Source organism: Chelonia mydas, chromosome 15, assembly GCF_015237465.2.
Source record: "Chelonia mydas isolate rCheMyd1 chromosome 15, rCheMyd1.pri.v2, whole genome shotgun sequence".
NCBI classification, from domain to species: Eukaryota; Metazoa; Chordata; order Testudines; family Cheloniidae; genus Chelonia; species Chelonia mydas.
The window spans coordinates 30,447,240-30,459,410 of record NC_057856.1 but is presented as its reverse complement, the minus strand read 5'-3'; the positions used below and the strand labels follow the sequence as shown (position 1 = coordinate 30,459,410).

Below are 12,171 nucleotides of genomic sequence, written 5' to 3'. Positions count from 1 at the left end.
ATCTGTGTTCCAGTGTGGGCACATACATTCCATACGCCTGAGACCAGAACATTCTTGCTAGCAGTGTCTGTTGGTCCATGCCTGTGCCCCTCTATTCCTCATGCTCTGAAGCAAGGGCATAACGGGCATGAGAAATCAACTGCCTCTCCAGTACATTTCTACTGCGAATAACCCTAGGATAAGGCTCCACAACGGGGGCAAAGGAGACTGGGTAGCAGAATTCAGAGGGAGACCATACATCTTGAACTCCAACTGCTGTACAAGGTAAATAACCTTTCCTACTTTTCTGAGTGACGGTCCCTATATTTCACTGTAGGTGATTCACAAGCAGTATTCGTTGAAGAAGAGGGTGCAAAGACTCCTGCTGTACCACCGATTTGAGGACCGCTCTGTTGAAGGATGCATCAACTGAAGAAGCTTATATCAGGGCATAATGTCTTGTGAAAGTGTGAACAGAGCCCCACGGCACCACTTTACAAATTTCCAGGACAAGGACTGCTCAAAGTGAGGCCATCAAGTCGGTGTAGGTTTTAGTTTCAGGGCAAAGATTCCAACTACACCCTTTAAAAATGTACTGTCACAGATGGCTGAAGATACCCTTCGGTTGACAATCATGACAGGTGCTAATAGCCTCTAAGTCAGGGGTGGCCAACCTGAGCCTGAGAAGGAGCAAGAATTTACCAATGTACATTGCCAAAGAGCCACAGTAATACGTCAGCAGCCCCCTCATCAGCTCCCAGCGCCTCCCGCCCACCAGCAGCCCCGCCGATCAGCGCCTCCCCCTCCCTCCCTGCACCTCCTGATCAGCTGTTGCGTGGCGTGCAGGAGGCTGGGGAGGGGGGAAGGGGAGGAGCGAGGGCATGGCAGGCTCAAGGGAGGGGGAGAGAAGGGGTGGGGCAGGGCCTGTGGCAGAGCCAGGGGTTGAGCAGTGAGCACCCTGTAGCACATTGGAAAGTTGGCGCCTGCAGCTCCAGCCCCGGAGTCAGTGCCTAGACAAGGAGCCGCATGTTAACTTCTGAAGAGCCGCACGTGGCTCCGGAGCCACAGGTTGGCCACCCCTGCTCTAAGTCCACCCACAGGACTAAGAGACGGACCCGGACCCTTAAAGGAGAGGTGATATTCCAAGGACGCTGGAATCCTCTGGTGTTATTCACCAATGTAGAAACCAGATAGCAAATCTTTCCACTTTGCTATGAGGCACTTTCTTGTGGACTCCTTCCTACTACTGTTAAGGATGGACTGAACTGATTCTCAATGTGTCTTTTCTAGGTTTGCTGCCCATTCAAATACCAGGCTGTTAGGTGAAGGGATGCCGGATTGAAATGCTTGATCTTGCCTTTGTCCGGTGTCAATAGGTCCAGGAAGAGATGGATACCGATGCATATATGTGCTAATATCTGGCGTGTGCTGGGAAACCAGAATTGTTTGGAACATCTGGAACCAATCAGGATCACCAACGCTCCCTCTTGCTTGATCTTTCTCAGGACCCAAGTGTGACGAAGCGGGACTGTTCTTAATGTTTCCTCTGAATATTGTGGGGGTGCCTCAGTTTCCCCTATGCAGTTCTTAAGTATCTAGGTGGTGGGATAAGGGTGTATGATCGTTGCAGAGCCCTAGAGGGCAGGTGTGTGCAGGGGTCTGGACACACAGAATGGCCAACACCCTGTTTCCTGGCAACTGATGGCTTGGGCCCTTCCCCCCGCAAGGTGAGAGCTAAAGGGTTGGAGAACAAAGGAATCAGGTGACCTCCTAGCCCGGGAAAGGGACAAAGCCCAGAGGAGGAGGGGCTGGAGAGAGTTTCAATTTGGGGCTGGCTGGGGACGTGAAGTGAAGTGCAGACGTGGTTGCCTGGCTCACTGCCCTTCAAAATGGACCCAGCTGAGGGGTCCTGTTCTCTGCACCTACAAGCTCTGTTTTAGACCATGTTCCTGTCGTCTAATAAACTTTCTGTTTTACTGGCTGGCTGAGAGTCACGTCTGACTGCGAAGTTGGGGTGCAAGACCCTCTGGCTTCCCCAGGACCCCACCTGGGCGGACTCGCTGTGGGAAGCGCACGGAGGGGCAGAGGATGCTGAATGCTCCGAGGTCAGACCCAGGAAGCTGTGTGAGCTGTGTGTCCTGCAGACAGTCTGCTCACAGAAAGGAGACTTCCCCAGAGTCCTGACTGGCTTCGTAGGGAGCAGTTCCAGAGCATCGTCCGGGGACTCCGTGACACCAAGTTAAGAGATGAGTGGAATAGGTGGGATGGCATATGTTAATTGTCACGACCATGGAACTAGAAATACATCTCCTCCAGAGCCCTGACCTTGACCCACCCCCTGGAACAGCAGATTGTGTCTCAGGAGAACAAGATATGCCCAAAGAGGTCCCCAGACTGGGACCCCTAGTGCTGAAATATGTTCTGAATGACCGATTCGTGTGGCTCCCATTCGTGGTCTATGGGGAAGTGCCTGATGAGGCTGTCTGATGATGTGTTGGGTATCACCAGAGATGCACTGCCAAGAGGATGATCTGATAGCGAATACACCAGTTCCACAGTCTGACCATTTCTGTACAAGGAAGAATGGACCAACCTCCTCCCCCCCGTCTGTTGATGCAGAACACTGCTGTCATGTTGTCCAAGACAACTTGAACAGGATGGGTTCAAATGAATAATAGGAATCATTTGCAGGCCTCATGGACTCCACTTAGCTGCACAAGATCTATGTGCAACTGCGATGCTCAATGGGTCCATGTACCTTGTGCTAGTGGAGGAAGGACAAAGGGGACACCCACACACAAGATAAAAAGATAGGGGAGCAGATCCCTAGCTGGCATAATTGTCATAGCTTCATTGACATCAATGGAGCTATGCCAATCTACAGCAGCTGATGATTTGCCCCAAAATATAGTGTGTGTCAGAGCCTCCATTTTTTCAGACGCTCAACTCAGATATAATGAAAGTCGGGAAATTTCCAAGTTTAAATGCAACAAATAATTCATTTTTGTTGTAAACCCTACTGAATTAATCACTACATTTTCACCGTTTAAAAGAGAGAACAGACACATACAGTGCAGCAACCCCTCCCCTCCCCTAACGTGAATGTCACCAGAGACCATTTTTTCCAGATGAAAAATTTAAAGGCAGAAATATGTGCAAAGAAAAAAGTTCCGAGGGAGAATGGTGTCTCTTATCACCGATTTTATTCTGGCTACTGCTCTGAAGAACTTAGTGTACATGAGGGAAGCAAGTGAATTTCCATATTTGACACTCCTTGGAGAGACAGCATAATGGATACGTGAATTCAGAATACTTTAAAATAACCCCTTATATCTAAACCATCTTGGATAAAATCCAGAATAAGTGGCAAAGTGGCAAAAGAGGACACATTTCTGGTAGTACACCATCCAGAGGAAAATAAATCACAACATCAATTGTAAATCTTTAGAAACTGAACATTACAGGGATTTTAGCGTAATAGAGAATTACTTCAGAGGGACAGCCTTCAGAGTCTCACTTTTGTTTTTCAATATCTAGGCCAATTGTTCTCAACCTGCAGCCCAATCAGCACACAGTTGTGTCCCATGTGACATCCTCAGGGCGATACAGATAGTATCTATATTGTGTGGATGCAGCGCACATTAACAGAGAGCTGCATATGCAGCCCACAATGATAAATAGATTGAGAACTACTGACCTAGGCATTCAACTTTAGAACCTGGATGTAAAGAATAACAGACACTGAGAAAAAAAGACAAACTGTAGCTGAATAACGGAATCTTAAACTGACATTAACAGGTCTATGAATAAAGACAAACGACCACAGTGCTCTGCTACCAGGATAGTAACTCACTCTTTCCTAACAGACCTTTCTTGAGGCTTGGATAATCAGAGGAAGCATAATTTAACGACTTGTACTACAGTACTCGGAATGCATCTGTCACTTTGAACCGGGGTCCCTTGAAGTGACTGAAGAACTTTGGGAACAGACTACATTTTTCCAATGAAATCAAGACTGTTACAAATTTCTCTAGCAATTGTTATAATGGACAAAGCACCTTTAAACAGGGCCCGTTCTCGATGAAATGTTCGACCACTGAACCTATCTGTTTTGTTGTTCAGCTTACCCAGTTTTGCTAGTATTATCTGATGCTTATCTTTCCATGAGAGAATCCTCAGTGATTCTTGAGCCTGGTCTCCCTCTGCTTGTTCAGATAAACTACAATTGAATGTAGTTTGTTCTTATTAGAACAGGAAACTTAAGGGAGGTAATGGTGTTTTAACACAGACCTGAGGGACCACTGACCTAGTACCTATTCTGTCTCAATGACAATTTGCTACCTTTTTAGTAGAAAATCTATTATTGTGAAACAATTCCTTCAACAAACAACAATTTTAACAGGTCTTTTTGTACAAGCTCTTCAACTCAAATGCTGGGCATGGTTTTCTGACTTATAATACTTTTCACTTTCATAGCACCTGATAAAGATTTCAGAGCACTTTTCAAACCTTCAGATTCAGAAAACCTCTGTGAGGTACAGTATTATCCCCATTTTACAGATGAGAAAAAACAAGGTACCAAGATGTATTAAGAACTGACTTCCTCAGGTCATGTAGATAGCGAGTGGCAATGCAAGTAATAAAAGGAGTTAAAGTGACATGCATAGTCCTGTGTTTTCTCTCTCTAGACCAGGAATCCACTCTGTATATGACTTCCTTTACTTAATAAAGGGTTTGGATTTACAGTTTAAAAGATTCTAAGATGAACTTCCAGTTCCACAATTTATCCGTGTACCACATACGTCCTATCCATCAGGAAAGACAAGTGCAGCTCAAAGTCATTAATGTCCCAATCACAGAGTCCTTTATGAATGATCTTATCCTACCATTTTCAAAACAAGTGCAGTTAATTTTGTGCACTCAGAATGCCCTAAAACCTGCAAGAATTAACTTCTTCTCTCCTCTTCTGACTTAAACCTAGAAAATTATGTCAAACGCTTGTTCTGTGTTGGTGGGACAGGGAGAGAACAGCAAAGCAAGGCACAATATTTTTTCCCTCCAAAAACCCACCTCCATGAGGGGAGTAGCTCCCAGCGCTGGTGCACTGTCTACACTGTCACTTTACAGCACTGAAACTTGCAGGGCTCAAGGGGGTGTTTTTTCACACCCCCTAAGCGAGAAAGTTGCAGTGTTGTAAAGTGGCAGTGTAGACAAGGCCTAAGAGTGAAAGACCAATATTCAGTACAACTCTTACAATTATCAAGCTCATAAAAATGTAGATTTGAACATATTAAAACAAACCTTGCTAAGACAAAGGACCACTGTACCATGGAATGTATTAATTTAACCATATTAACCTTCTCCTGTGCCCCATACAAACATGGTGGTAAGGACTGCTCATAGGAACATGTGGTGCTGCAAAGAAGTTTGAGATAAAACTTCAAGATGTGCTCTAAATACTCTCTCTTACATTTATGGGGGTAAACGTAAAAGGTTTCAGAAAAGATCTTCGGGAGGACTAAGACATTTAAAATCCTGTACTAAAAATATCTTTTAAAACAATAAAAGGTGTGTCTGTAACAGGCCTCTCTGAATGTCAACTTTTATAACACCAGTGTTTGTATTTCATTAGCATGTAAGGACCCCAGTCAGGGATCAACCATGCTAGGTACTACACAGACACATAACAAAAAGATGATCCCTGCCCCAAAGAGCTCACCATTTAATTAGAAGTTGAGAAACAGGTGAACACATCATTACAGCTGGGGGTGACACAAGGCAACAGTGACACGATAAAGCAGCAGTTACAGCACATTATTTGCCTGGTCATTTTTGCTGCTTATGTGATTAAAACACACACTAAAATGAAGGGTACAGAGAGGAACACTGAAGGGTGCCAAAAATCTGTATGGAGATATTCAACGTGAAATATAAAATCTTCCTAGCCAAGTATTCTTTACTGGCTGATGCCTTGGCCTCTGCTGCAACAGCTGCATCTATTTTGGACAAGATATAGTTGGCCTTCTGGAACGTGTAAAAACACATGGCTCATCTATGCGCCTCTGATCCAATGCTGGGAGTTCCACTCTGCCCTGAGAACATCTCCTTGAGCTAGGTTCAGAGGGAGACCCAGCCCTTTAGTCCAGGCATTAGGCTTCTGACTCAAATCCTAGGAAGAAATTGTGTTTTTAGCTGCCAAACCAAAATATTCAGAAAAGAACATCTCCCCCAACAACCAGGTCAGATTTTTCAAGGTGATATGATCAGGAGCTCTTGCACTTCTACAGAAGACGACAGCAGAGAGAAAGATGACGAGAAGCGGTTTTTGCTTTTTAGGGCCCCCCCCCTTGAACCGTATCGATTTTCTCTTTTTTACATTTGTTCCCGAGTACCACCTTGCCTGGAAACCACAGGACGGCTACCCTGTGCTACTGCCGTGCTACTGAAGTTACACTACTATTCTCAGCACAATGAGAGCTAGTGCAAGTATGTCTGCTCAAGCTGGGAATCACACCCCCAGCTCCAACTGTCGACGTAGCCTTCAAGGCATCTGGTGGAACAGTCTGAGCCATGCCGGTGGAACTGTGGGCATGTCTGCATTGCAGCTGAAAACCCGTGGCGGCCCGTGCCAGCTGACACAGGCTCAAGGGGCTCAGGCTAAGGGTTTGTTTATTTGTGGTGTTGATGTTCAGGCTCGGGCTGCAGCCCAAGCTCTGGAATCCTCCCACCTCACAGGGTCCTAGAACCCGGGCTCCAGCCCAAACATCTACCCCGCAATCACATAGCACTGCAACCCGAGTCCCACAAGCCCGGGTCAGCTGGTCCAGGCCAGCCATGTGTCTTCAATTGCAGTGTAGACACACCTTGTGTGGCTCCAAAGTATGTGCAGGCATTACATGGGCTGCAGAGGAAGAGGGCTTATGGAGGCTAATGCTCCTTGTGTTCCTCAGGGGGCAAATCTATCGCTCTAGTGGAATAGGGAGAACAAGTCTGCCTGAAGTAGACTGTGCCTCTCAGCAGTATCTATCACTGGTTTTGCCTTGTGCTTATAGGGCAATTTGATGGCACTCTCTCTCTCTCTCAGCCAAACAATACCTCAAAATCAGGTGCCTGGGAGCAAGCTGTACTTCCTAAACTAGAGACCCATTTTGCATCTTGTAAATTTCCTTGATGTGAGCAGCCCTGTTTGTGGGGGCAGTTCCTTGGGTTTTCTCAAGACTCAGGGTGAGGAAGAAAAACAGGAGCAGGAATAAATATATAGGACATGTGGAATGAAGGCATGTGGAGAGAAAGGGAGTGTCACTGACAGAAATACATGCTCCACCCCACCGAATCACCACCACAGGCTGCAGAGACGAGAGGGAAACAATGAGAAGTCCATTCAAGCTGCTGGTGTGGAGGCAGGCCATGCTGATGCTCTGTTACATGAGTAGATTCCATGGCTGATAGCCCAGCTGCCACATGGTTCACAGGCACAGAGCATTGGTGAGGGTGGTGGGTGTGTATTTAAAAGAAAAATTACCATTAAACATGTCACACTAACAAGGTTCAGCAAGAAATGAATGATCTTTAAACATTTCTGAGAATGCAGAGACAAAAATCAAATGTCTGTAATCTCACTGAGATACAGAACATCTTCTCTTTGAGAATACAGCAAATTCTTTTGACAGTAAAAGCTTTGTTATCCAGCACGTTGAGTGAATGGGGGGTCCCGGATAATCAAAAATTCCGTTAACTAAGAGTTATAGTTACCAGTGGAATACCAATTTTCAAAGAATGAGAATACAATAAAATGAATAAAGTATAAACTAGCACACAGGTACTCACCAGTCCAGTAGAAGTACTGCACTGTGGAGTGGTTCGTTTTTTGAAGCACTTCAGTGTATACAGGTGAAGTTTTCTATATAGTAGGTTATCTTATGACATTACATATCACTATGAGCAGCACAGGGTGAACACCCAGATCACTAACAATAAACTTAACACTAAAATTGTACTGAACATAATTTAATCTTTCTTTGATGATTCAGAAGGCACTTCAGGATCTTGCAGTGCCTGAGGGTCATTATTATCAACATCAATTATCACTGTAGATGTAGAAGGTGTAGGAGATTGGGCTGAATCTGTAATGACCTTATGACACACCCTGGAAGCTGCTTTTTTGAATAAATCCCTGAAAGCAGTTTGCTTACTTGTCTTCTGCCTGTTTTGCATAAAAGCACAGTGCGGAATGTGCAATTGCACAACCTCCTGGGCAGTATACTAGTCCCAGTTACTAGATTGAAGATTTGTATTGGGAGATATCAGAAATGCTGGTTAATAGAGCTTTCCAGTTGATAAAATGCCGGATAACAGAGATTTTACTGTATTTGTTTTGGAGTTCTTTACTATCTACCAAGCAAGAGTAGTAATAATTCTGATAGCACAGACACACATTAGCCAATACGTCTGTAACAAAATTATATGCAATCCCTTTCATTTTGTAACTGGGCTGGGCCAGGAGAATGTGCTTACACTGAGCTGTAAACTGTGAATCTCATTTGAACAGAGTAATCATCCTGAGCAAAATTAACCTTTCTATCAACATCCCCTGTAACCATGGTGACAAGAGCTGATTTTAGGCTTTATATAATGAGGTTATTGTACTCTGGAGGTTCTACCATTTCGAAGTCTGTTTTATAATCACTTCGGGCAACATTCACTCTGTGGATTCCATTTGAACGTCTCTTCTACATAACTCAAGTTTCCCTATGTGGAAGGAGCTGTGAGACTCCAGAATTGTAGAATAAATACCAGAAATGTTTCCTTTTATAAACAAAGTTTGTGACGTTTTTTGTTTAAAACTGATCTAAATATCACATAGACAACTTTTCTATGTAAACTTGGCAGTTAATTCTACTCCTAGGACCAAAGGATCAAATCAACAGAAGTAAGCAATAACAGAAAAATTGGACAAGCTAATTTAATGTGTTGCGAGGATCAGTACATTAAAGATTGTTAGGCACTTTGAGAACTATTGATCAAAAGCACTATGTAAGAAGTAGGTGGTATCATCATTATTTAATTTTTGTTTGGTTTCGGGGGTTTTTTTGTTTTTGGCCTTTGGGCACTTAACACCATTATCCTTTGGTCTGCTTTGACTTCCCCTACACCACACATGAATGAATTAATGGAATATGTATTCTACACAGTATTTTAGATACTACCTGCAAAAAATAATTGTAAAAGATGAAGAAAAAATTCCAGGATACTTACTCCAGTACTGACTAGCGACAGCATAATTCTTTCATTTAAGGCTAATGTTTCTCCTTGCTTCATCTTGATCCTCTTCTTATCTAAACATTTCATTGCATACCTGAAAATATTAATAATTCAGAAAAGCATATTGGAAAAGGTCTCCCACCCTCAATATTTTTCACCAACAATCCATGCCATCTATATAGAATAGATATATATATTTACAGTATATTGAGCAGAGTCTTTAAAGACTTGCATCTATATCAGAAATCTCGAAATAGCATCTAGACAGATGGTACGTCTCTACTGAAATCCAAGGTGAGATTGCAGCTTGGATAAACATGCCCAGGCTAACTTTACCCAGGCTAGCATGAATAAAAATAGCAGCATCAATGAGGAGGTGCGTGCATCAGAGCAGACTAACACTGCGAGTAGGTACATGCTTGTATGGCCTGCACAGAAGCCTGTGCCACCATATCTACAATGCTATTTTTGGCAATGCTAGCATGGCTAAAGCTACAGCAAGTACGTCAGAATACACTGTAAACATACCCACAGAGAACCACTCCAACATCTTCCTAGCATTGAAACATTATTCTCAACCTCCTAGTAGAGAGGTTTTCCTAGGATACCTAAATAACAAAGTCTAAGGTGGCCAGCAACCAGACACCAGGGTGATCAGGGAATCAGAAAAACACAGGTTAGATAAAGATAGCTGGAGTCCATTTTTCAATATCCGCAGACCAGGATTTGGAGTATGAGTTAACAGGAATGTTTACATGGACCCTATTCTGATTCCATATGAATCCATGCTTTCACCTCTACCCAGAAGAGGCCTGCTAGGTTCGGACATTTTTTTAAAAAAGGAAAATGGTTTGTTTTCTACTACACAACAGATGGCCGGAGATACAAGAGAAGGCTTTTGTGTCTATCTTCTCCGACAATATATCATGACTGTATGGCGTTTTTAGACATGGAATATGAGTGTTTAATGTTTTAATGAAGAACAAGAGCACAATGACATGGATCCCAACAAGTCTATGAATCTGATAGCAACCTGCTAAAAATTGGCTTAAACTGGGGCTAAGCACATTGTCAGTGGCACCACAGGTAAAAGGCTCAGGATGTTTATCTGTAGAAATGCTCACACAGTCAACTCAGCAATTACCAACACACTTAGGCAGCTCTTGTAATAAACTAAAGCTCCCGATGTGCCCTGATGTGCCTGGAGCTCCTGTATGCCCAGGGGTTGTGCAAACCTGGTATCTCTGAAAAGTGGGTTCACTATAGATATATATAAGACTAAATTCTAGCTTATCCAGCTCAGGTGTGCTGAGAGAGAGTGGGGGAAGAAGTAGGGAGCCCTTTCATTCCAAATCCCGCTTTTCCCCATCCCAGATGACCAAGGCAGAATGGTGACCCTAGTTCTCCAAGTACAAAAGGGTCCGGCTAGCACATCCAGCAGTGTTCCATGTCTCCAAAGAAACATGGTCAACTGGACCAAAGGCATGAACAGGATCCTGAACCTTTTCCTCCATATGTCTGTCAGCATCTGTCAGTAAGTGCCAGGAGATCATATGTTGCATCTTTTACCAGAAATGAGTTCCATTAAGCACAGTGTCACTGCCCTGCCCCTCTGCCTCCCACGCCCTTCAGTGCTTCTCCAGAATTCTCAGCGCAAGCCAGGAGTGTGTCATTTAAAAATATTCTTTATAGAAGTGCCATATCAAGTTACAGGATAATGTACATGTTTAACAACAATCCAGAGTGTGCGTGCTCTGTGCAGACAGAAAGCCTCAAAGCAGCCCTGCTTTGCAACCCACCACATACCATCAGTACTCCAGACAACACCAGCAAAGCTTGGTCATGTGTATGGAGCACGCACACATTTTACATTTCTAAGCCAGGAATGTGTGTTTACCACAGATGCTCTTGTCCTTGGTTTCTGTGCTACGTTAGGAAGTTTTTAAATTACTTTTAACACAGCCTTTTTAACATTAGCCCTTAATTGTCCCTTGGGGCTACTGACCTGGGCAAATGATCTGGGGTCATATAAGGCTAGTTGATGTCAAATACCTCACTTCATCATTCTGATATAGCACCACTATGTTCTCTTCTGAGATACGCTGCTTTTAAGACTAAGTTGGCTTCTGTTTACACTGCTCTTGGAAGAGCTACTTTGGGAGCAGCCTCAGCTGTCTGTTTCTGGGTTAGTGGAACACCAATGGCATTTACCTTGGCGGGATGGCTTCTCAAAGTCCTTGCAGACAGATAAGTGCAGCAGAGGCAGCCATCTAGAGTGAATGGGATTTAGATTAGGGATGGGTGAACAGGTTTGGATAAAGTAAGAACTAACCCAAACCTCTACCCAAAAGATGAACCTAACCTAAAGCTTTACTTCAGGTTTGGAAAAGTTTGCCTGACTTTTCTGCTCCTATCCCCATTACCTTTCTCTATTCTTCTGCCTCCGCGCTTCATGGAAACTGGTGGGAGGGAAAGGAAGGGGAGGGACATCTTTTGCTTCCCTTATTGGTTCTGAGTTCCTTAGTTTAGACATTCCGGCTTCTTCAGAGAAAGCGACTGGGCAAATGTGCTAACTCTATCTCTGAGGTGGAAGCCTATTTAGTGTGGCTTTTGTCCAAAAGAGATGGATATCATTTACATTTCTGTGCCTGGCCTACAGACTACATGGCAGGCTCATTTTATAAATCTCAAACTAAAAAAGAATAAATCAATATGTGCATAAAAGTACTGCAACAGGAATGAAGATATTAATAGTACTATTGAAATAAATACTTGAGGTGAAAGTCGCCGCAGAAAGATTAAACATGAAAGTCATTTCAGGGGACCCTTCACTTGTTAATAGCTCAGAGTCAGGATCTAAAAGGTATTGGGCACCCACTATTCCCAGTAAACCCAATGGGAACCACGAACACTCGACACCTCAGGCATCAG

General features: G+C 43.8%; 1 protein-coding gene across 9 annotated transcripts in view; it reads right to left on the bottom strand.

Moving 5' to 3' along the window:
* GRK3 (G protein-coupled receptor kinase 3) overlaps positions 1-12,171 on the bottom strand; it is a 126,035-nt gene that overhangs the window by 35,348 nt on the left and 78,516 nt on the right. For all 9 annotated transcript variants that reach the window (XM_043529328.1, XM_043529327.1, XM_043529326.1 and 6 more), the window contains one exon: positions 9,235-9,334. In XM_043529328.1, the coding sequence (XP_043385263.1) occupies positions 9,235-9,334 (100 nt within the window). The remainder of the gene's footprint in view (positions 1-9,234; positions 9,335-12,171) is intronic.